Below are 26,983 nucleotides of genomic sequence, written 5' to 3'. Positions count from 1 at the left end.
CATTAACGTAAAACTCTCTTCTTATTACTGAGTGTTGTTTATAGCTGTTCTGTCGGTTGCTCACCTCATATAGATTCAGTACAACTGCTCATGAATTCATTCCCCAATGCCAATTTTTGTGCTTTATTTCCCTTTCTGTTAAAGAGGCCTAACTGCAGCAAAGTAAATATTCTTCTGGTACTGGGAATATCAAATTTATATACAAATTCCATGAGAAGCTTTTACATATAGGCAGGCCATCAGCTTAATAAGATTATAATGCTTGTTTCATTAAGCTGCAAGAGCGCTCCATTTGCAGTGGATTTTTGGACACTGGGACAGTGTGCCATTACACATGAACTTGTGCTCTGAGTAAGAACTTCAAATCAATTTTAAAATCTTTTACAAAATCTTCTTGAATATTCCAGATAGATCTATTCTCTTGGCATTGTCAGAACAAGTGATTAATTAAAATAAAAAAGCAACATACCAAAATGAAACTCCCCACCACATTACTAAAAAAAGAAACTGTAACTTGTTTTACCTGTCCACCAAAACCAGTTTATCTCCTCTGGATAAAATATGCAACTTTGGTGAAGAAATAGAAAGAAAAACCATGAAATCTGGTTTTGAAGAAAATATGGCAATATTTTCAGCTAATAACCTGGCTATATAAATGTACAAATACCTTTTGAATAAAGTCTTTCAAAATAAGGGAGAGTTTATACACCATCCTTCTAAACTGAAGAAGATTTATGATATGTTAGGAAATCATTTTATTCCCCTAAAGACTTGAGAACCATTGGGATGACTGGTCCTCCTTCAAAAGAAAATACCATCCTATCTACAATACCTTTGTGATAAGAGCACTCCTCAAATATGGGAAAAAGTTTAAATTACTCTGCCTCAGGAGACTTGAATCTTCATTTTCAACAGTTTGGCTCATGTTACAACCACAAAACTGCAAGGATTTTGGAAAGGAAATCCTTGTTAGTCCTGTCTATTGAATTATTAAATATTCACAAGGACAAAGACTGCGAACGTAGCTCTGCACCAGTTAAGACACTTGTTGGACTGGATGTAGTACAAGAGAACTGGGTTTAAATCCTCAGTCTTTTTCATTAAGAGTTCAATGAAAGCAGACATTCCCCCCTGGATTTTAAAGCTGTACTTTCAACTCCTAGGGAATTTGAAACAAAACCACCTTCAACATTCAAGTTAATTCCAAGCATATTCTAACTACAGCATCAACATCACCCAGTATCAAATGCTGACTTAGAAATTTGAATGGCACCGGTGCCTGTGAAGACAAAGCACATTCTTTCTGTTTTCTGACTCCTTCCTGTAAATATAGACCATATATAAATTGTTATTATCAATGACTTTGTTTATATGCAGCCAGGATATTATTTATGATATCATATACCATTATTATAGCTCAGAACAAGCTGGCCTCATAGTTGCTCTCCTCGTATCTTATTATGCTTTTACTTTTCTTGGAGTATAATAAATACCAAACATATCATTGATTCTTTGCATGAAGTCTATATTTGTTGGCAACATATTTACTTTTATCCCACTGCAAGACATTCATTCCAACAACAGTAACTCCTTCTGGGTGCAGAGTAACCACTTATATTGAATTTTGTGAAATGAATTACTTTTTAGAGAGTAATGTATAATTAGAAAGCTAATGTAAGATGCAACCTCTGTATTTAAAAACTACTGTTGCAGCTAAAAACCCAAACCAACTTGAGTACTTCCTTTCTCCAAAGGAAATAATTAAAAGTTAAATCAGAGAAGCGTGGTAAGTTATGCAATTAATTATTGGAAGAGTGTCTGGATCTTGAAAGATTTAGCAAGCACAAGGAAATAATTGCAGGATCTTCATTAGGTTTGATACATTTTGCATAACTTTTTTGCTGTTAAATGAATCATCGCTATTTATCACTCAGATATTTCTGAAGTAATTAAACTACAGCATATCCTGGCTTGGTCCATGATATCCATCCATAATGCTATTTCATAGGTCAAACTGTGTGACAGCCTTGATTATTTCTGATTTATGTCAAGGTAGATGCATGCTTTTTGTATGTGTTCTCCACATCTCTGCTAAGTTTGTACAACATGCTGAGCACAATAAGCTAGGTCATGCCTGCTCTTTAAAATGTGCTTTGCAGAAGATTTAAGAGAAGAAAAAAAGTGGACTAAGTATAGGATTTTTGTACTCATTGCTGGAAGCATGGTCCATATCGCAGTTTGTATTACAGTAGTATTGAGCTATATGTTGAATTTTGCTTAAAACTCCATGGCTACTATGAAGGATGATCTTTAGTTTCAAAAGCACAGAAAGAGAGAGTGAAAGAGGACTGAGGAGGTAGAGCCACAAGCCATATTATCTGTGAAAGTTAGGCCTTGATAATTAAAAGTTTTCTGAGAGCACTGAAAAGCATTCAGATCATCAAATTTAATGACTTTGGGGCGCCTAAATTAGGTGATTCAAGTTTGGGAGCCTAAATTCAATCTACATGACCTAATTTGAGATCTGTCATTTAAATAGGGGCGTTCAGAATTTCTGAAAAAACAACTCTCATGTTTCAAGACTCAAATATAGATTAAGATCCCCAGTTTTGAGACCTACATTCAGTTATTTTGCACTAGATCATGATGTTCTTCCTTTTAGAGCTGCAGAGAATGTGGAGGGAGCCCACAGTGTCTACAGCAGCACTACAGGGGCATTTCTCTATTCAGATCTTGTTTTAGTAAGAATGGATTAGTTTCTGTTGTTTTTTCCCCCTGTTCCTTGAAGTGAAACAAGAGGGTATTTTTTAAGGTGTTTTATGACGTTAGAGGTGTACTGTGAAATTCTGAAATTTCTTAGAAGATACCTATCCAAGAAAAGGGGGAAAAGGCTCTTTTGTCAGTCTTGATAACAAATGCTGTATCTTCAGAGCTTTTAACAGAAATTGTAAACAGTGAGATGAATAGTTGCTGTTGACAGGAAGAACTAGGGTACAATTTTTAGACAAGGCAAGGATTAATAGAATCAAGGAAATGTGGCAATTAAAAGATGGAGGACATTAACATCCACTTAATATCTTTTATTAAACAAGATAGAAAGTTATTATGTCTTAGCTATAAAATAATTTATACATCATAACTGTCATTAGTAACTTGTTGGTAGAGATTCTTGTTCATAGAAATAAATCAGAAAGTTTCTAACTATCAGAAAAAAAATGTTTTGAATAAGACCAGAAATGGAATAAAGTAGTGACAGTTTTGTCCCATTAAAGATAATGTTTTGCTCTCTTCATAAGAACATTATCTGATGTGAATAAATTCAAGAACAAGATGCAATACCTCTAAAGATCTCAATTCCTAGGCTATCCTTGCAACCTGGAGGTTGCCTGCTTTAGTTATGAAAAGCACCTTTGAAAAGCTGCTCACTGGGCTCACAGGGACAACCAGCCTATCCTTCCCACTTTTAGGGATTCTTAAGGGCTCCTCCCAAACTTGAACCTGCTTACTTTATAAGGCAGGCAAAGTTTTCCACTGAATAAAATTTTGGCCTAAAGCTCACTCTAGATGCAAAATTCTGAGTTAGCCATGGGAATAAGCACAAGGTATTTGTCTGCTTAGATTTCAATAATTTATCCTCTAAGGCACCCAATGGATAGCAAGTTTAGCCAAGTAGTTTGAGGGAATGTTTAAACAGAACTTTTTGACGTGTTAAACAAACATTGATGACTGACAGCAGAACATAAGTTAAAGTCATAAGAAAAATAATCACAGAATCCATTCATATGATAGAGAGCTTTCCAAAGGTACATGAAATCCCATCTGAAACTAAACAATGTAGCCCATTATTGCCAGAATTTCTTCTCTTTTCTTAGCCTTAGATATTATTTGACTTGCCACATTTTTAAAAAATATTTTTGCATAGCTGTGAAGTGCTTGGCCATGGCCTGAGCTTCCCCCTATGGGGAAGTTTATCAAGTGACATCTTGATTGTTAACTACTCTGTCAAGATGGGAGTATTTGAAAACTTAATTAATAACTGGTTTTTGTGGTAACTTTGGGAGTTTTATTCTGTATTTCCAGACAATTGCTTTGAAACATATTTCTTAAGTCACCTCTGCTTAGAACTTCTCTTTCCCCTGTCCTTGATCTTTAAAAATGAGGTCAAACTTGAATTTTAGGTCACAGTGGAGAAGTGATCTAAAACAGTGGTTATAATAACCACTTCATTTATCCACCATCTTGATGTTTTATCAAAGAGCTGAGAAGCAATGAGTTTCATACTCGCTAATTATTTAAAAAGACATATAATTTTGATTGACAAATAATTCACCTTATCAATATATGATAACCTGAAGACTTCAGTGTTAAGTCAAAACTTTATTATTTCAAGTTCAAGACCCTAACATTCTAGAACTAGAATAGTTTTTGTATATGTTTTGCCTGGTTCTAAGCGGAATCAAAGCAGTTTAAACTCAGCTAAGATACTTCTAAAAATTGCTTTACTACCACAGCAGTGTCTTCAGAACTCTGAGTAAGCATTAAGGGTTTGTCTTCATGCAACATTTTGTATTTTTACCCTGTATTTGTATTCCAGCCAAGGCAGGAATATGCATGGCTTTGCATACAGTGCAAAGCTCCAGCTTTGCAATGCTCCAGCACCCAGAATGAAGTTGCTTACGGGACCCAGAAATGAAATCGGGTTAGCTCATTTCAAGTGACAGTCAATAAGAAACAGAGGGCAGCTCAAAATGAAAAACAGAAACAGCTTGGTCTTTTCTAGAATCTCACACATCCATGGGTAAGGCTCCTAGGTGTAAAGACAGAAACAGGGGAGGTAGTAAAAGAAGCAAACAAGGACTCCAAACCCTACCCCAAATTCAGATCCAGGTTCTAAGAAGGGCTTCAAAATGTAAAATTATAGGCACTTGAAATTGTCCTTTTAATTTCTGTATTCAATTATTATGCTTTCACTGGCTCTTATGAAAGAGAGGCATAACTGAGGCTGGAAGACTAGCACAGAAGAGATGAGGAAAGCACAGTCCCGTTCTCTTTGTTGCACCTCTTTGCTATAGAAAACTCTCACTGCTTCTTTTGCAAACTTGAGAGAGGTCAAAAAAGAAGAACAAATGTGACCCCTAGAAAATAATGTCTTTCATCCCTCTTGCTCTGCTAAGGATACACTTCTTGTCTTGCAAATGGAGCCGTTTGACAATCATTGCTCTCAGTGTCTGGTTAAGCTTCATCTTTGGTTCTAACAACCACTGCACTTTTGACCTCCCTCTGCTGTCGTAGACATACAGTGGCAAAAAAGGTCAAGGAAGAACTTTTCCACAAAGATTATAGTCTGGCAAACCTTTTCCTCTGGGCAGACTTAGAACATGGATATTGGCCTTATTGGACTGATTTTAAGGAAATTCAAGGTTGCTGCAGTGTAAGCAAAGACTGTCTCTCTCCTACTGTTGCTGTGGAGCCCCACACTAGTCCCCTTTCTGAGACACGCTTTTCTTTACACTTTCTTCCATGTATTTATGGTCAGCTTTCTGTGCCTTTCAAAAGGGAGGGGAATAAGAGTTTTTTTGTTCTCTGCAAAAATATGGGCTTGTCTAGCCATGGTGAGAGCAAAGAAGCCAGTAATGATTGGGACAAGAAAAGTAAGCACACTTTTTGGAGTTACTAAATTATTCAGCTGCCCAGAGTTTATATACAAGCAATAGAAGTACACAGAGTATTAAATATTAAAAAAATTAAAGATTCTGTTTTTACACTAATAAAAAATAAGCCTTTCAGAAATGTCTTATATAAATACTCTTAACTCTTAGGTTCTAAATCCAATTAATAGTGCAATAACTATTTCATTTTTGTCTTAAAAAATACAAAAAGCTTAGTCTTGCAAAAGTGGCCAGTAATTGAAATCAAGGTACTAGCCTATCACCTAATCTAGGAGAATTATTGGAAAGATACACTTAAAGATATTTCCTGTAATAGTTTGGGGTTTTTTTTATGTTGACTTCTAATACACATGGTGTGCTACAAATACACTTGATCTCTGTCATTAGTCAGTACTAAAGGGTATTTTGTCATGTGTCATTACACTGTACATTTAGCAGCTTGAATTGTGAAAAGTATCTAAATTCTGCAAAATCTAGTGTTGGCAGCAATGATCATGAATTGCAATGCAAATTAAAATATATAGCTAGTTAATGTATTATATCATTGATAAATTTATTTAGAATACAAGAATTTATATTTTCTTTTTCCAAAATATTTACAACAGTAGAATGTAAAGATTTAATTCTGAAATAAATTGGTTTAAACCTTCTTTTTCTAACTGAACCTTGAAACATATTTCTATGTCTAGAATGAGATAATGAAAAATAGTAAGTAATATACAACACCAAAGCAAGCTTACCATTCTTAAAATGCTAGAATGCTACTTAGCCAAAAGCATTGACATATGATGAAGTATAGTCTGGATGAAATTACTATAGCATGAGGAAATCACTATGCCTTTTTAAAGCAGACAAAGATTTGTACTAAGCAAAGGCACTTCTTTCAGTGATTTGCCACACTTCAAACAGGTGCTGACCACCTGATTCTTCAGGCAGATTCATCCCACTTCATTATCACTTTCATGAGTTCATATTAGCTGTTTCTGGTTTTCACCTACGTAATGGAAAATTATCTGGCATAAAGATTGGCTTTATGGGGCCACTGAGGTATGTTTTACATCATAACAATGCCACCTGTCTAAGCAGTCTCATCCAGTTTCCCATATTGTATCTTGTGTCACCACTTATTTATTTATATACTGCTTTGACCTAGGGTATAGAAGACCACACTATTCAGCTTCCACTTTTCAACACTGCAGAAGAAGGAATACTCAATGATCTTTCCCCCCTTTCATTCTAACCATTTTCTCTGTGTTGAGAACAGAATTTCCTAATATGCAAAACAAAGCATAAGAGTCTGTAGCCTGCTTTATGGTGTAGGCATTACTAGTAGATGAAGCAGCAAGAGCTCCTTTTTCAGAACCACTATTTAGGGATCCTTGTGCAGGAACAGCTTGGCTTCTGTTCACTAAGATTGTCACAATGAAATTATGGACTTCAGACCTATATTCAAAAATGGATGGGCATAAATGGAAGACCTTTTTACTATGTAGCTTTGTTTCTTTTTGGAATTTGGCTGATGAGAAACATATAATTTGTTTATTTCAAAGAAGGAGTACAGAGGAGGTTTTCGGGGTTGTTTATTTTTACCTTTTAATAAGAAACAGATATTCTCCTAAAAATTACTGCATTATTGTTACTTCTAGTGCAAGGTAAAAATAACCATATAGTCACAAAAGAAGGACTGAGGAAAATTACTCAAATGAGATGTTCATTTGAATGTTTTGGTGTGTTGTCTCATTGGTAATGAAGCATAAGATAAGGACATTTTTATCCCAACTGATGTTTCAGCAAATAATATTGTAAAGATGGTATATTTAAGGGGTAGTTTGTAGATTCAAGTGCACAATTCAATAATTGTAGACATTGCAATAGTTCTCTTAGTAGCCCACACTAAGAGAACCTTGAAAAATGCTTTCCTTTGTTGTGCAGAAGCCATACAAAATATCTCTACTCCATGTGCTGCCTTATATACACCACTTATAAATTTCTACTTTCCAAGGAACTGATCTGTGATTTCATTCTTTCCTATTAAAGACTGTCAGCTGCCATTCACCAGGGTATCTGGGAAGTTTCTCTCACATTTTTAAGCCTTTGTTTTCCAGCTCAACACACATATTCAGTGCTGAAAGTCAGGATTTTCCCCAGAGGCCCATTTTTCCACAACACCAGATCTCTATGTGTTTGTTGCAGACACTAAATAACTGCAGTTCTAATACCTCTAAAAATGTCATGTCAAACTTCTCTTTAGAAGAGCTGGATGAAATCTCAGCTCCTGTTCACAAAAGCCAGGGTTCAGCTGCAGATCTGTTTTGATGAAATCTCAGCCTCTGTTCACAGGTGCCAGTTGCAAAAGGTGAGACAGGGCAAACCAAGAACATTGTTCTGGCAGTGCAAGAGTGACAGGAAGTATGTTCCTGAATTTTTTTGTCTTTGAATAAACTTCATGAGTATACAATAAAAAATAATTATTAGAATGTAGATTTCTAAAATTAGCACAAACTTTCATCATATCATAATTTTATGACGCTTAAGACATACTTTGAAATATATTTCCTTACTGTGTTTACTGTCACAGTAAGAATCAGTAAAGATAAATACTGCTGTTCATGGTTGAAAAAACATTAAAAAAATTTAGTGTATACCATATTCTAAAAGAACCACTTAAATCTTTGTGTGAGGATATATAAGTTGGCTTGCTGTTGAAACTATAATGTTTTTCCCCTAAGAAATTTTTTAAATTAAGAATTCCAGTTGCATGCAAAACATAGTTCCTCTACGGGCTCATGTAAAGACTCACGGAGGAAAAGTCCTGGTATGGAATTGTCTTCAATGAAAAACAAAAAGCATATTTTTGCATAAAACTTTCAAAGCACCATGAAAGTCTAAGACAAATATAATTATTATTATTGGTGTATCACCTCAAACATGTTGTTGTAAATGTCATTATATCAGATGAGTTTGAAAACAGTTTTCCATTTTGCACTTTATTTGACAAGGTGATTCATTGTGTAGAGCAGTTTAAGATGTCAGTCCCTGTGGAAAGAATTGAGTTGTACTGCCATGCTCATGAGCATTCCTCCATCAAAGTATGTGATTAACAAAGGGGTATTCTCCTGAAATATTGTTACCCAACTGGCCTGAACTATGAGTGTTTTCTTTATTGAAATATAATTTATCACAGCCAACTCCATCTAACTAAACATACATATGTTAAATATAACATATGAAAAGCTGGTTATATTATCCACAAAATCATATTTGTGATAAGTTTTTATGCTGCAACACAATGGCTTGTCAAGGAATTTTAAAAATTTGATTCTGACACCACATCTTCATTTTCAATAGTGGAGTGATGAGTAAGGAAAAGATACCCAGACATTTTCTATGCATTTTGTATGCGCCTTGAGTGTGTCATTGGCTCATTTTTTATTGCCTCAGAGAAAGCCAGAAATTTTCTAACTCGCTTTAGCCATTTTTGCACTGAATTTGGGAAATTTCCTCTGTCCTTTCAGCAGACAACAGATTTCATCACAGAGAATTAAGTTTGCTCTCCACTGTCATTCATTTGGACTAACTTCTTCTCTTGGCACAGCTGCCCATTCTGTATTTACACTCCTTTACAATCTCACTAAGCTATTTGACTCAATAATTTAATGACAAAATGAAATTCCACAGATTAATTCTCTATCGTATGAAGGAGTATAGTATCTCCTTCCATCATGTCTGAATTCAGTATCAGTCCATTTCCATAAATGACTTGTTATTATGTGCCTAGGAGAAGAAGACAGATTTTTCTCAACCAAATCGTTCATTATTTTGAATGCTATCAAGTCTATTATGTTACAAAATGCTATCAAATAGTTACAGATATATACTACTGGCATAACTCAACCTTCCCTCTCCTTTTCCTTTTTCCTTTCCTTTCCTTTCCTTTCCTTTCCTTTCCTTTCCTTTCCTTTCCTTTCCTTCTCACATATTTTACTTCTACACAGGCAACATTTGCATTTCCAGATCCAGTATATGATATAGCTGAGGACTAAGCTGCTGATACACTTGCTGCCTTTGTCTTCCAATATTACTGCAGCCATAAAGAGTGGTGAGTGGCACAAAAATATGTACTAATAAGTTACAATTTGACTTTTCTCACAGCTGACAATAATTACTAAGAACATATCCCTCCTCCTCCAAAGAAATCACACAGATACCCCTCCTCCTCTGAGAAGAAACCTCCTCTTCAACACCCTGTGTTTAATGCAATCAAATGTTAATTAACTGACAATGGTACACCTGATTGATATGCTTGGCATAACTGAACAGCAGATTCAGAAAAATGAGTATTCATGAATAGTATCACTTTACACTTTCAATAACAAGTCTAGCAATAGAGATAAATCTCTTTCAAAACAGTGTATGCTCCTATTATTCTACAAATACTTTAACCAGAGCTAGCTCCCATCAGCCATCCTTGAAGCTCCACCTCCTCCTCTGCTTCTCTCGTCTTTTTCTTTTATCAGCCAGCATGACATTTGCCGATCTGAATCCTCCCTCCAGTCTCCTTGGCACAGCTTCAGCATCATGCATCTCCAGTAATATTTGTACTCTAAAATTACTGAGTTATACTATTTCCATACTGAGTTATACTAATTCTAACTTCATATTTTAACTTAGCTAATTCACCCACTCTCCAGAAATAAAATAATACTGCTTGCTATTGCAAAGGAAATTTCATTCTTAAAGCACAGAAGCACTTAGGAATTCCTCCTGCCAGCCACTTTCTCTTCACTCCAAGCCACTGTGGCTCTGGTGCCACTTGCTCACTCTTTAAAGCATTACCTTTAAATTGTCTATTACAAACTTAAGTTGCAAATCCCTCATTTACTTTCTGAGTTGTGCAAGAAGAAAAGGTATGAATGGAGAAATGTTCTGCTTGGAGGAGCAGGGGATTAGATGCAGGAATATATAAAATCAGCAGCAGCAGGTATGAGAAACATGTTGTCATTTAAGGCAAACTCCTTACAGAGGAAGCTTTCTTTAGTAGTCATATTAATAGCTGAAAATTGAGGTCTATGTGCATGAAAAGATATTTCAAGGCTTTGCCTCCAAAAAACATGGCCAAAAGCAGCACTGATTGGCTCAGCTGGCACAGACAGCAACCCTACAGAACTATGACCTCAGGGTTTTTTGATTCATGCAACCATTTCAACCATTGAAATGGCATTTCCACAACCTTTTCAGCACTTTGAAAAGCCCTACTTTGAGGTAAGTAAAGCAAAAACTGTAGAGATTTGTCTAATATCAGTGTGTCAGGATAAATAATGATCAGTTAATAGAAGTATAATAATGCTACTCAACTTGGAATATTCTTGGTCAAACTACTGGCAGGGACTGCTAGAATTTATAGAATGATTGTTTTTTTGTTTTCTTTTCCTTTTATAATTTTTTATCTACCATTGTGCATTATTTACAATCTGAGTGCTAAAATTTCTTTTTAAAGCTTGTTAGAGGCAGATGTTTCCCAGCCCAAATTTGGTCCACTTCCTTAGGAAGAAACAACAAAATCCATGGCCTCCAAAGTGAATTCTATGTTCAGGTTTTTTATTCAAGAGCTACAGAATAGGAATTCAGGTATATATGCACCACAGCCTGTATGAGAAATTGACATACCACCTTGCCTAAGGGCATGTTATTTTCAGTACTACTTATCTCCCTGTGAAAAAAACCAAAATATTTTGAATATATGGTTGATTTTCACTAGAAGTTCTTCCAAAGTCTGATTTTTTTCATTCTGTAAATGAAGTGCATCAAGAATGGTTTGTCTTTTTCACTGTTTCTTGAAATCTTGTCAAATATGCTTTTCCCTGTCACTCTAATAAAGTTTGGAAAATACTACAACTAGATCCTTGTTGCATTCAAAACACCCTTACACTAATTGCAAGAAAGAAAAATGTTTAAAATATTTAATGTGTTTTTAAATTTATTTTCCCTTCCACTTCCAGAATGTCACAGAGGCATGGGCTTAACCTAAGGCAGATGTAAAAATATTTACTTATCTAACTGTTCTTTCCATACCATATTTAATTTAATTTTAATTATTGTATAATTTTATAATTCTTGTAAATGTTAATAACTAGTTTGACAATAACTATGATATCACAGTAATATTTGTAACCTCAAATTACTGATTTATAAAATTCTAACTTCAGTTTTAACTTCGCTTATTTCTCCATTCACCAGAAATAAAGTAATACTGCTTTCTAGTGCAAAGGAAATCCCATTTTTAAAGCGCTGAAGCACTTAGAATTCCTCTAGTACACAGACTTAAGTGATGCCAAGTTCACTCATGGCATAGTCCTTAACACATTTCTAATATCAGAGATGAACATGTATTTACTGAGCAAACAGTGGTCATTTGAAAAATGTAAGTTTTTCAGGTTGGTAGAAAAGGCATAAAAGACAGGGCAACTCTGAAAAATCAGACACACAGCACTGAAGGCAATAGATCAGATGTCATTTGTTGGCCAAAACCCCTCTCAAAGTGATGCTATTATTAGGAATAAGATTGTTATAACTTGTCAGTGGAGGAGATTGACTTGGCTAAGAACTTGACATCCCTGTTAATCCTCTTGAGCCAAGTACAGTCTGGCCTAAACATTAATAACCCCTTTTCTGTGCACAATAGCACAGAAAAATTTACAACATTGTTCCCAATGTCTTCTGGCCAAATAAAAAAGGACCACAAAACCAAAAGCAGACATCTTAGCAGATACATGTTATTCAAAATATGTTGTTTTCATCAACACAGGGGAATTGCAATGAAATGCTAAAATATGTGGTGTGGAAGGCTATGTCCTCTGTGCTTCCTGTTACCAAGGAGGAAGGTCAAGATGTTGTCTAAATGACAGCAACTCTTTATTGGAGTTCACTGCAAACCAAACAGGAACAATTTGAGAATATTTTCATGTGTTAGCATGCTGATGTGTACACATGTATACAATGAACAGCACAAACAACTGTAAGAACATGGAGACACCACCTGACTTTCTTACCAGTACATTGGTACAGATGCACTGTATCACTAAAAATATTTTACTTACCTTGGGAAAAATGCAAACCATTAAGTGAGAAAGATTGGGGACATAGCTTAGAAGACTATCCATACTTAAAACTAATGTGATTGAAAAAAACCGCTTTAAACTGCAGTCCCAGGCATGCATTTTAGCACTAGTGTTAGTGTGCACTCCCTTTGCTTAGAGCTGGAGAGCTCTGGCTCTCTGTGGGAGAAATGTGAAGTAGGCAGGAAAAGGAGATCCATGTGTCAGGGCCATTGCTGTCAAATGGCCTCCTCACACATTGCAGATGTTGTTCAAGCATGAGCTTGTGTGTGGAATAAAAAGCAGCCTGTGGAACTTTAGTAGGGAATAAATTCTGCAGAAAGCTTGCAGCATTCCTCTCTGCCACAAAAGAATTTCACCAGCAGGATTGAGTTCTATACAGGATTCTCTGCATGGGCTGATCTTAAGGTACTCTTGGTATATCAACATTAGTTTTACACCATACCAATATTTTCCTTTAGGAAATTGCAATAAGTTCTAGCACAATATGGCCATAAGCATGACTTACACTAAGAGAGGAAACAGCCTAGTGCAATACATATATGTGTGTGTGTATATATATATATATATATATCAGTGTTTCACTTAGAAATCCATTTTTATTGACAACAAAGTCAATTCTGAGAATAAAAATTGTAAAACAGTAAATTTTATAGCCAAAAAAGTCTAAAAATGGTAACTTTATCTCATGAGACCAAATAATATAGATCTGGGATTACTAGTCAAATTAAAATGTTCCAATCTCTCAGAGAGAAACCACAGAAATTTGAGTTGTGACCATACAGTATTCCAGATATTATATGATGAATATGTGGTTTATTGATTTGACAAGTAATACTGTTTTCCCCCAGGAAAAAAGTGAATTTGTGGCAAACGGCCTAATAGAATGGTACAAGTAATTGATGGAGTTATGCACAGTCTGTTGGGTGAAATGACAGATCTGAAAAGCCTCTGAATTATTTGCCTGTTGTCACAGTGAAAGGTGTGACTATAGTGAAAGTAAGTTTTAAAAATATATAGCATAAACCAGAAAATACTAGGGAGAAAAGAAGAATAATTATTAATTCCTCTGTCTAGACCATTTAAAAAATCATGGTTGAGATAACTCATAAATAAACGTAATTGTCACTGTAAAAAATTTACTAAAATTAGGAGTTATATTTTGAATTACTTTAAATATATATATCTTAAAAATATTTAAAATACAATAAAGTGGTCTTCAGCTATATAATTATACATCTTAGGTAATTATTGGTTAACTTGTTAAGACTTGTACCTGATAAAAGATATGCATGTGCAGAAATCTCTGCAGATTCAAAAGGTTCACATAATAAATACTTATTTATACTTAAAGATAAGCATTGCTACTGCTGCCCTACAAACTTCATAGTTTGCCTAAGGCTACACTGTGGAAATTTAAATTGAGAGACAAATAATTTCCCTCCTGGAGTAATAGGAAGCTGTTAGTACTTTGGAAAACATGAGATTGTTCTTAAATATCTGTTCCTTCAGTGTTGCATGAATATATCTTCTGGTCAGTGTAGCTTCTCTCTGCTTTCAGCTAAGTTTGTCAAACATGTTTTAAAGGAGAAATGCTGAAGCTTTTTGTAAAAACGTTTATATAGTTGGAAATATAATGATTAAAGGTGACATCAGAGGGCACTGCCTGTCAAATTTCCTGACATTCCTTCCCAATAGTGTTTTTAGATGAATGCCATGTTTGCAGAGTTAACTTATAAAGCTGGCTGGTTGGCTTTTTTTGGCCACTCAATATCGTTTTAGCAAAAGATCAAAACACTTGAAATGTACAATCTAAGTCATCAAAACAGCCAACAGCTAGGTGTCTAGATAGAGCTTGTTCAATGTGATTATGTAAATGAATGGAATTTTAAGAATTGGACAACAAACTGCTGCTGATAAACAACAAAAAAATCTGCTATAAAATACTATATGAGGTACTAAATAGTTGTGTCTCCTTGTTTGGCCCAAAAGACCTACAGAATCTTTAATGAAAAAGTTATTTTCCTGTGAGTTAGATAATACAAATCTTCACCAGTTAAAGAGTCGCATATCTCTATGGAATATTTGCAAAGAAAACCATATTCTTTGGAATTTTGATAAAGCATTCTGTGCTTGGAACGCAGGTAAAACAGATCACCAATTCTGCTTTTTTTATTTTTCCCCAATAAACTATGTTTATTGTGCCAATTCTAATTACCATGCAATCTAATGGTTTTAAGGCTTATAATTTCCACATCACTGGACATCACAAACATGAAAGCATTTTATACTGTCATTATACATTAATGTTTGCAGTTGGTTATACATATATACAGAAATTATTCACACATCTTAACCTTGCTATTTCCTCCTTTCAAACCAACATAATTTTACTGTGAAAGCAGCTTTTTAATAAATGGTATAAGAAATACAGCAAGGCACACATTTTTTAAAAACTTTTTTTCTCATTACCACCTCAAGAAGCATAAAAACCCAAAATGTTATACTTAATTCAGTAGAATGCCAACAGTTGCTAATATACAACACTATGTAGTTGTTTCTTGAAGTGTTGCATAGATTAAATTTTTAAATTAAATAAAGAAAATGCCATTTATTTAAATTGCTTAATTTTTAGATGTATTGAATCAGGAGGACCAATGACTTCTTTTTGCTGCAATCCAACAAAATAGTCACTTTAAAAGAAAAATAGTTTCAATAAACTTATGCATTATACAGATAAATATTAAATTTGATACATAAAATAGAAGAGTACTGACAGGTACAATTCTGAAAAGATGAACTAGACTGACCGTGAATTCTATAGTACTTTAAAGAACAGAACCAGTGGTAAGTAGTACAGGAGCATCCAATTTAGGAAGGGGAGATCCTTAGAGGTAGCTTGGGAGAGGAATCCATATGAAGGCAAATGGCCTTGCTACAAAACAAAATGATCACTGAAATAGGACTAGCATATGCAGCCTGACCACAAAGCCAACATGGACAAACCACATTTGGAAAAAAAAATTATCTTGGGAGTCAGTTTAATGAAGGGCAGTGATACAATGGAATTGGAGGTCATCCCAGGGTTTACAGGATGAACCTGCACCTGAATTGCAGCCAAGTTTCTAAAAGGAAACAGAAAAGTAATAGTAGGTTACAGAAAATGAAGTTTTATTTGCAAAACATAGGTCTTCCAGAACAATAATAGATAGCCATTAAATGGTCACATGCCACAGTCTTTAATGCAGAAGCATACAGTAGGCAAAAAATTACTTTAACAGCCTGAGGTACAAGTTAACGTGAAAAAATGAATTTATGTAAAAAAGTCACTGATTTTTATAAATACTTTGCTTCTGAAGAAACAAGGGTGTTCATCACACTGGACCTTTTCCCTGGATCTTGTCCTCATCTTTACCTGTGAACTTACCTCCAGCACACAGAAGTGCACCAACCAATGAAAACATGGAAATTTTCAAAAGTCAAGCAACAAAAAGATCTATCCAACAATTATTTTAATATTTGTGCAAACATCTATAGTGAGACTTCAACGGAGAAGAGGAAAAGACTGTCACAGAAGTGGTCTGTGAATAGAATTGTCAGCATCATCACTGCATTTTTAAATTGCAAATAACTATTTAGACACTTCTAGTACCAGCAATGAGTTAAATTTGCCTACTATAAAATTATCCAGCTCAGAGTTTATGGTTAAACTATTCAGCAAAGAGCATGGGCTTATGATGAGAATTATGAAGAAATAACTGTCAGAATACAGCTCAAAGATTAGTGCAAAGTACATCTCATAGGCATTTCCTAGGAGGCACTCCAGACATGCATTATGTGCCTTCCAAGTTAAGCAGGAATATCTGGATCCATCCAGTTACCATCTCCTTTGATCCTCTTTGTTGTAACTGACCACATCCTTCCCCATTTATACAAGAAATACTCTTACTTGAAAATACTGAAAAGCACAACCATCTAACCATCTGTTTAGATATGAAATGAAAAACTGATCAGAATAAAGCAGCAGACTGTATCAAAAGGTTTCTAAAATTCTGGCATGAGTAAGAAAAGTCTCACTGATTGAAATTCAAAATTTCTTCAAAAATTATGTAATTTATAGATTTCAATATAAGAGTCTCTGTTTATTTAGCTTTTTTAAAGTCAGGTACTGTAAAGAGCTAAAAAGTCAGACTGCTTTAAACTCTATAAAGAAACTTTATATTATTTACTTCCCTACAAAAATCTCTAGGAAAAAAAATTAAGCAAAGATTTAGATTATTATTGTAGTTCCAGTCTCTAAAACAAATTATTATAAACTATTATGCAAACTTGTGGGTTTTTTCTCCTGTAGGAAATAAATAACTAACAGTCCTTTGCATTTATGTATCATCTTTTATCTGTGGATCTCAAAATACTTTTACATAAATAAGCTGTTCTTCATAGGTCTCACTGATCATTATTCTCATTATTTTGTTGCTAAAAAAAATCAGACAAGGAAGGAAAAAGTCATACAAAATATCTATTGCTGAGCAGAAAATAACAGTCGGGCGCTTTAAGCACCAGTGCTGGGTTTCTCTTGGCAATAGGGAGTGGCAGAATATTCTATCTAATATTGCAGCACTGTCAGATAAAATCAATTTAGTTTTCTTAAGTGCAAGTAAATTATTCTTCCCCTAAATTAAGTTAAAACTTAAGTTTAAAATACAGAAGTAAGGAAATAGGTTTTGGATTTACTTGTAAGAACTAATAGATTACACACAGAATTCTAAGGCATTCTCTAGAAAAGACTTTGGATAGAACACATAAATGTCCTGAATGAATTGATCTCTATGCATATTGAATTTGTAACTAAAAGTTCCCATCCCATTGGTGAGTCATGGGTCACAGTGACAGCAGAGGATCACATGATCTCATGTACAGATAGATCTTTCAAGGTGACCCCTAATTGAGAAATAAAATCAGTGCAGCTTTATGAGCACCTCTGCTGAAGAACTCTGTGTCAGCTCATGTGAAGGAGTAGTCAGTGCTGTCAGAGATATTTTTGAGGCTGCCCATAGAATTATTTTATTATTTTCCCACAATGGTCTTTTGGTCTTTTTTTTTTTTTTTTTTTTTTTTTTTAGCACACTGTTAAAAAACAGGATTGCAGCATTTGACTATTACTTTTATACTTTTATTCTCCTGTAAAGCCAGGGTAAATGCTAAAACAGTACAAAATCAACCCACATTTGAAACCATGTCTTTTTCAGCTTTGAATCCTCAGTATGCTTTTAAGGTACACATATAATATAGATTTTTTTTTCTAAGTATTGCAGCTACACATGGAATTACACATTTAAATGAGCTTACAGCACAGGTGCTTCAGGAAAATAATGGTGTTTGCCATTTATCTTTCAAATTAAATAATGTGTTTTTAAATAGTAACTTTTTTCATAATACACTTATGGGAACAACATTTATCTGTCACATTTTAAAAGATGTATTAGTAATAAATGTAAATTACCTTTGGAAAATCAGTAATTAGCCTCATCAAAAAATAAACAATCTGCCACCAAAAAGATAATCTTTAGCATAGTTAAGTATAATAACTGTTATTTGAATAAGTTAACAAATTAGGATAGATTGCTTCTGTAATTCATTCCCCATAGCATGAGAGATGAAGTTAAAGCATCAAGCTTGTGAATGGGGGAAGGGAGCTCAGACTTTAGTGAAACCAAACCTAGCAGCTCATATTTTCATTTTTGGTGTGTCAGAGATAAACTATATGTATTCTAGAACTTTACTACTGGGAATAATACAGCACATAGTTTCCATGGAAGTAATGCTATATGTACAAGTTAAGAACCAGTGTATCTTCCTACATATAAAAAGCAGGAATGTAGTGTGAGGGGCTTTGTTTTCTTAAAATAATTTGTCAGCCTCTGGGCAAAAGTGGAAGCTATAACATAACCCTATTAAGTTGTTGTATCCAGATTCTGCCTTGCATTTTATTGCATTGTGGGGCATTTATTATTAAACCTATCCTCTATGTCCACTCTTAGACCTCACACAAACTGCATATTTTTATTTCCAGTCTTATGGAAAAAAACCCATGTGGCTACTATGTAAATAACAATAAAGTTCTGAAGAATGAGGTAAGTTTATGCAGTATTTTGAGATCCTCAGAGCAAAAGTACTAATAAATTAAAAAGACATGTCATTATCAGAGAGAAGAAGGATAAAATCACACTCACTACAGCAAGTATTCTTTCTCAAAATAATAATATTATAAAAATGAGTGAAAAAATGAGAAAACTAGTAAAACAATAACTTGCAAAGCTTACATTTACATCAGTTTCAGTTAACAATCTCAGACTTTTGTCATCATCTCAATTTCCAAATAGAGACTTTTATATACATATAATCAATTTAATTCCAGAATACATAGAATCATCTATGAGTTTTGTAATTCATACTTGATTTCCATTGCTTCTCCAGTTGTTTGCATCTGTCCAAGTATTACCCTAATTGGCAATCAGCAGGTCATGATAGCCTATTTCAAAGCCATTCCAGACATATTGTCTTTGCTATGATGGTTTCAAGATAATGCATTAGTCAAACAGAGATGTGTTGAGATAGCAGCAAGCTGTCATAACCTAAAGGCTTTGATAGAAATATATATGTGAATATGGGAATGTTGGGTAAACCACCAATAAATGGAAAGCCCAAAGCTTAGAAATATAACGTAACAAAATCAAAAATGAGGAAGTTAGATCACTAAGAGCAGCAAAGAAATCTATTTTGTATAAATCAGATGTGATCCTCTGCTACAGCTACATAGTTTGCCATAGGAGAGTACTAATGTTTTCCACGGGCAGTGATGAATAACAGCCTTTTCTCCTGCCAACATCTTGGAATCATAGCATAACTTAGGTTGGAAGGAAACTTGAACATCAACTGATCCAACCTCCTGTTAAAAGGAAGGCTGTTTTCAAAGGTAGAAAAGATTATTCAGGGCCACATCCACTTGAATTTTGAAAATCTCCACAGGTGGAGATTAAAGAACTCCTCAAGGAAATCTGTCCCATACTTAGCCTTGTGTTTTATTGTAAATTCCCTTGCTACAGCTTCTTGCAAGCAGCAGCATTTGGAATTGGATTGGCATTTGGAGTTGCTCTTCTGGCTGTAGTCTGCTGGAGGAGTGTTTCCAAAGACTAATAGCATTTGATAGAGCTGTGCTGGCTTTTGGGTCACCAAACTAGTGAGACTCAAAACAGCAGTGCTGAATGCTAGGAACTGATCCAAAAGTTGCTTTTTTAGGTCCTCTTCCATAATTAAATGTGCAGCTATTGTTCAACATTTATGTGAGGTCAGAAATTCTAGATCTGAACCACTTTCAAACATTGGTAGAGATCAGGACCACCTTTTTGCCTTAGGTTCCATCATCTTATTCATGTTTCAAAACACTTACCACAAAATAGAACCAAAGGTTGAAGTACTGCTGGGTACTGGATAGTCATCAGTTTTCATCTCCATTACCCTCACATTATATACTTTCATGATATTGTAAAGATTTTTTGTTTTTGAAAGTTGAAAAAAGTTGAAACCTCAACTTTTGGCCTAAGCTATGTTGTAATAATTCTGTTATTAATAATGGCTTACTGAATTAACATCATGGTAAACTGGCATCAGGAGATTACTTATTATCTCTCTATTCTCCAGTCTGCTTAGTTGTTCTTCATGGTTTGTCTATAAATATTGTAGAACTCCAACTCACTAGTCAAACAAACTAATTCTTGCAGAACTGGAAATTCAGCTATATCAAGTGCTTTTGAACCCCTCCTAAGACCAGATGCCTGAAGAGAAAGGCATCAATGAGTAGGGATGGTTTCTGGTTCCCTCAGCTGAGGAGGGAAAGGAGGCTGATATATTATGTTGGAAGAATTCCCAGGTTCTGCAAGATAGCAGACTTGTTCCAGAAGGGAGCAGCTCCAGTCAGTGCAAAGCCAAAGGGCAAAACGAAATTAGTATTCACTGCATTTGTTGACTAGTGGCATGTAAACTGGGATTACAGTGTAATCAAAACAAATGACATAGCACTATCATGAAACAGAAGCCCTGACTGATGATTCATCTCCTTTCATTGTAAAAAAAAAAAAAGTTAAAAAAAAAAGTTTAAAAAAAAGTAAAAAAAAAAAAAAAGTGCAACTTGTAGAGTACATACCTGTTTTTAGAATAATCTATGTGCCTTGAGAGGGTTACATTCTATCTGTGCATATTTATATGTCTTTCCTTATGAAGTTTCAGGAGAGTTTCTTCACAAGTAAGAGTTTTTCTGTTCTGATGCAAACCATCCTTTTTCTGTGAATGGTCAGGCTTTATCTGAAGCTCTTTAGCTGAAGCCTCTTCAGAAGCAGCAACACATCCTTTTTTATCTTCTGTTCCAGGTGATTTTCCTGCACTATTCTTTTTAGTGCTAACCTCTGGAGAATTCTTTTCCAAACTTTCATTTCGTCCATCTGAAAACAGCAAATCATCATCAGCATTTTTTGAATTACTTGATGTATATTTTTTGTTAGTATTTGGAATATTTATATCATTGTCATTCCCACATAAGAAAGATAAATCCCTACCTTCAGAAGAAGTTTTAAATTCTAATGACTCTGGAGTCACTTCACCTAATGACTCTGCAGATGTTTCAGAAACAGGGTTAGAAATAGTTTGCTGCGGCTCAACTTGTGCTTCAGAAGAACCATTAGAAATAGCCTGTTGCTGCTGCTCAACCCGTTCTTCCTCAGGACAGGCTTCAAAGAAGCATTCAATATCTTCTCTCTCATCTGTGAAGTCCAGTGGCACAGGAGTGCTGCTCTTTTCCTCTATGTATTTGATTACCTCTCCACAGTCACTATCATGAGAAGAAAGTGAAAGATAAGAATAGAAGTCTCCTTTCCTTAGCTGGATGGGTCTGTGAGAGTGTTCTAAGACTTTTTCCTTGATCTGTGCTAATGAAGCTGGAGCAGATGACTCACATTCAGGTTGTGACTTACTTTTCAAAGCTGTTGATGCCATGTCTATTATCTCCCTCACAAAATTGTGTACTGAGCCATCTTCCATGGTTTTTTTATCAAAATCAGCAGATTCACAGTTACAGCACAAATCAAAACCATTGGCTGATGAGTTGCATTCTGCTTCATTGGACTTCAAGGCTGCACAGCAATCAGGAACTTTTTCAGTAGTGTTTATTCTGTGTTGTTGACCACTAGATAAGGATGGCTGTAAAGCTGTGTCTTGTATGCCTACAGAATTAATTTCTGAGGAAGATTCAAGGCAAGGCTTTTTTGCAGGAGAGGAAGCAACAGAGTGATGATCAGCCTGAAGATGACTTTGACATTCTCTTGGAGGGTTCCTGGATCCATCTGAGGAAAGAACAGTCTCCTTGCCATCCATATGTGAATCATCTGAACTGTCTGTAAATGCTTCACAGACACCACACTCATTTTCAGCTTCTCTGACATCAAGTGATGCATGAGTTTTGGGGGTTGCTGCGACACTAACAAGACCTTCCTTTTGACTGCCAAGAGTATTTTCGACATTGCCATTCTCCATATCATCCACAAGCTGATCCTTCACAACCTGAGAGATATCTTTCATTGGGTGACTCTTTGTCCCTTTTTGACGATCACATGGTATATTCTTACTATTGCCATTATTTTCCGATATTTTCTGCACTGAACCATTTAGTAGTGTTTCAATGCTTAATGTATCTGTGGCTTTTGATGTCTCATTACGAACTTCTTTACTGCGCTGAATTTCATCACTGAGGTTACTTTTTCTTTTCTCCCTTGTCAAGGAAAATTTTGGTCTAATCCAGGTTTGGAGCTCGTTTTTTATATAATCAAGTCCTGAAATTAAATTGCATTCTTCATAAATATCCTCATCAGTTGCTATACTGGAGTCGTCATCTTCATCTTTGATACCTAGTTCTTCCTCAGTTAAGGTAAGGGTGGAACTTGAAAGCAAATCACTGTCATCTTCATCATCAGTACAAGCAGAGGTGCAGGAGACATTAACAATCATGCTGACATTGACATCACTCTCATCAGCTACAGATCTATTAAGATGTTTTCTAAATGATGCATTTGAATCTGGTATTTTATTTCTGTGTAGTACAATGTCTTCAGAGCAGAGAGAAAGATCCTCACTGCTGCTGAGTTCAGTGAGAGAAGCTGCTGAATCTTCATTGATTGAAGATGCAATATCTAGAGACAGCTGTCCAGTAAAAGACATTTTTTGAGAGCTACTTTGGAGTGTCATATCAGAGATGCTGCGCTTTATTTTTTGATCTGAAGGACTCTGGATATTCTCTAAGCGATTCAAAAGATCTAATGTCCTTTTACTGAGCTCTCCAACAGAATCGCTGCTTGCACTTATGTCTCCAGAGCCATGATGACTGAAAAGATCTTCATTGCTTTTGTAGGAAGTCAGCCAGCTCTCCAAAGAGGCACTTCGCTGAAGACCATCTCCACTTTTAAAAATACCTGAGCTGAACAAATCACCTACTACTGACAGAGATTCTAAAGAAGAACTATGAGATAAAGTGGCAACCTGTCTTGTATTCTCTGTAACAGGTAATTTTTTTACAGTTTCTGTAGATTTACCAGAATTGGGATCTGATTCTCCACAGACACTTGCCAGAGTATGATCATGAATAAACCCATCTGGTTGTGACTCTCCAGACTTATGCTCGGATTTACCAGGTATTTTGTCAAAACAAAAGTCATGAAACAAACTACCCTCTGTATGTGTTTTTTCAATTTGTGATTGTTTCATTATCACTGGTAATTTGAATTTGGAGCCTTGAAGATATGAGTAATCATAAAATGTAAACACATCATGTTTCCCTTGCAATTCTTCTGGACAACCAGGGTTAGACACAGTAATATTGTCCAAATCCTCATCATTTTCACTTCCACAGCATGCAGAAGGAGCCAATTGGAAATCATCTGAAAGACTAGTATGATCTTCTTCATCATCTTGCTTTAGTTTTGGTTTTATTACATTATCCACTTGGATTTCCACATGCCCAATTTCAGGATTACTCTGACTGCTTTCAATATCATTTAGCAAAAAAATTTCTGAATTATTTGTAGTTTCTGTATCACATTCACTCACTATCCCACTCTCACTCTCAGAATGCCTGCTTATGTTCCCACTCTGATACATGCAGTTATATGGTTTTGCCAATGTGGTACCTCCTATTAGATCTGGCAGGGATTTGGTAGATGAAAACGATGAATCTTTACTGAGACTTTTGTTTAAAATGTTAGACTGCATTACATTGGAGAGTCTGGATGTTTTTTTCAAAAAAGGCATATGTTTTTTTTCTGATAATTCAATATTATGAAGACTATAGACCTGATAGATGTGAGGATTTGGAGGGGAAGTAATGTTGGGACAATAAAGAGGAATTCCATGATTACTGATACTTTCATCCTCATTCACATCATTATCACCACATTCTTCTGAAGCAGGTTTCTGGTTTAGATCATCCTTGTTGAGCTCCTGATCAGGATCACTTAAGTCTTCATGAATACTGATGAGCTTATTACTTATGTCAGTTTCATCCCATTCTAGTGCATCTTCACTTGGACCATTTAGATCCATCAAACTGGGATCAATAACATTGAGAGGCTCCTGTAAAAGAAAAAGTCAAAGATTAAAAATATTTACAGCTGTACTTTAAATGTGCTCCCACTAAAATAATGTAAGTTAATGGAAGTAAAGTGCATTTTTGGAACAATGATCACTAATAGGCTTTTAATTTTGTTACGCCTTGTGTGCTATTAAAATGATCAATTAAAATTAAACCAATTACATTTTCAAAGGTTTCTTAGACTTCTTTGTTTCTTTTTATTTGCTGTCAAAATAAAATACAGAAATTTTACTTTAATATATATTAATTGTGGTTAGTCACTTTATATATAATAAGTTTTAACTTGGAATCACACAGGAGTGTGTTAGTGAAAAACATGCAATTATGTTAGATATATGAAAAACTTAGCCTGCCTAAGTTTAGAATAGTTAAGATGTAAAGGATTTATGGAAGAATTTTTTAAATGTTTGTAACAAACTTCTGTGTAGTCAGCCTTAAAACAACAGATCAAAAGTCTTGATGAATTTTTGCTAGAATTTATATTTATTCTTTACTTGATAATAAAGGCACTACAAATGACCAGTAAGTAAGACTAATGAATGTTGGTATGTTCAGCTGAAAAATCAAGTACTACATGAGTTTCAAATAATGTCTGCTCTAGTACCTTTCTCTGAAAAAAGATTGATAAATAAGTGCAAGAAACTTAATTTTCTTTTTAAAATATTTGTAACTTTCCAGTAATGCTTGTTATTATGACTCAGAACATATGATAACAAGAATTGTTCCTTCTAGAAACATGTGCGGAAGAGAAGGAACACCTTGACAACTTTTCTCGCTCAAATATGATTTGTCAAGTGGCCAACAGTACCAAACCATTTTAATTGAAAATAAGACTGAAATTATCCCTGATTTGGAGGCTGAACACAAATTAATTTCACTTTATTTTTCTGTTTCCTGAGAGGCCTCCTTATTAGAGAAGGCTTTGCTTTTTACAAGGAGTCTTGTAGTAGAACTGTTGACTAATGTAAAATTGTTTCGTTTAAATCATCTGAACAGCTGAACAGTGATCACTGTATCCAGAAACACAAACACTTCTTCCAAGAAACCTTTCAACTCTGATCTTCTGCTTTCTCCAATTTTCTTTGAGGAAGTGATGTTTTTAAAATACAGCTTTGACATGAGGCCAAACAGCAAGAGCAAATCCCAGCAAATATAAAGCAGGTAAAATGAAGCTGTAGCCCAACAAAGTGCAGTTTTGCACAACTTAGTTACCGACTTAGATTCATCAAGACCTGGCCAAGGCTAATTGTGCAGAGAGAGGCATGTACTTCTGACTCCAATTCTCAGCTGGAAATTCTCTTTGAAGTAGGAACTAAAGGGTCACAGCCCTTTTGCGACAAGTTGTGATAGTTAGGACACAGATTTTGGGCTGGGACACTTTGCCAGACTGGGCATAAGAGATACTAACCAAGCTATTCCTCCAGGAGAAGCCCCACCAACATGCTGCTCTTACAAGAAGCTTTCTTGTCCTGTGTCATTTTGCATAAAACAAATACTAATTTGGTTTAGATGAGGTGGATTTTGCCCTGCAGTACTGTGTTTGGCATGTTTAACCAGCAAGAGACACAGACACAGATAGTGCCAAATCTCTGCTCCAGTGCATATTTAATTATGGATATAGGTGGTGTTGTTTCTGTGCAAGAAACAAGGCTATATCATCCCAGTATGTCCAATAAACAAAAGGCTAAAACAATCAACGGAAATCAAGCGGAATTATTTCCCTCAAACTGGGCAGCTATCCACCATTCAACGGGGTGATGTGATTATTAACTTATTTGACAAATCAAGACTCTCTCCATCTAAGATAAATCTGTGTGCTCGTGCCTCATTGGGCTTAGGTGTAATGCAGGTCCCTGAGTATATGTTAAGCTATCACATGTAACAATGGGCAGAACTGCAGGTGTGAAAGAATTTTTTCATTCTTGGCAGGTTAGGAGGCCTTTGGTATTTCGCAAATCTGTCATGACTAATGTTGAAGGCTTGAATCTCTTTGTGGATCTACCTACCCCAACGTTTTTATAGAGTACCTTTGCTAGAGTTCTTTTCTTTTCCCCCATGAGACATTGGCTAAAGAAAAATTCCAGTGAAAACACCCATTTGCTAGACAGTTACGGTTATCAGAGCAGTTCTGTACATTGTGGAGTCCAGAAATCTTTATTTGGATTTGCCAGTTTGCTGTGTTTTAATTAAAGCTCCTAGTTTGTACTTAGCTGGACTCAGTTTCCCAGCTGTAGCTGACCCTTAAGTAACATTTAAGTAAAATATAAGAAAATATAATAATTTGAAAACCTGTTAGATTAAAAAAGAAATCAGATTCAATGGCTCATTTTCTCTGTGTCATGTTTTACGACCCTGTCATACTCAGCATTAGGAAGACATTGCTGTGGGAAGTTTCCTAAACTGCTTGATTTTACTGTTTTAAGCTTCTGCCAGCTGCAAGAAGAAATTACTGAAGGCAGGAAATCAGCAGCAGGTTCCAAGAATTTTATGTTCCATAGAATCTGATT

At 35.2% G+C, this 26,983-nt stretch overlaps 1 protein-coding gene across 6 annotated transcripts in view; it reads right to left on the bottom strand.

The window, feature by feature from the left end:
• Positions 1–15,093: 15,093 nt before the first annotated feature.
• Positions 15,094–26,983, bottom strand: part of AKAP6 (A-kinase anchoring protein 6) — a 210,651-nt gene continuing 198,761 nt past the window's right edge. For 5 of the 6 annotated variants that reach the window (XM_041421063.1, XM_041421416.1, XM_041421236.1 and 2 more), the window contains 3 exons: positions 21,397–24,457; positions 20,988–21,282; positions 15,094–15,909 (listed from right to left, as the gene is read on the bottom strand). In XM_041421063.1, the coding sequence (XP_041276997.1) occupies positions 21,029–21,282; positions 21,397–24,457 (3,315 nt within the window). In that variant the 3' untranslated portion in view covers positions 15,094–15,909; positions 20,988–21,028. Of the gene's footprint in view, positions 15,910–20,987; positions 24,458–26,983 lie in introns of all 6 variants that reach the window. The other variant, XM_041421326.1, reaches the window with a different exon arrangement.

This window comes from Onychostruthus taczanowskii, unplaced genomic scaffold, assembly GCF_017590055.1.
Source record: "Onychostruthus taczanowskii isolate IOZ18803 unplaced genomic scaffold, ASM1759005v1 scaffold1, whole genome shotgun sequence".
Lineage (NCBI taxonomy): Eukaryota > Metazoa > Chordata > Aves > Passeriformes > Passeridae > Onychostruthus > Onychostruthus taczanowskii.
The sequence above is the reverse complement of the archived record's forward strand: the minus strand, read 5'-3'. Positions and strand labels throughout refer to the sequence as shown.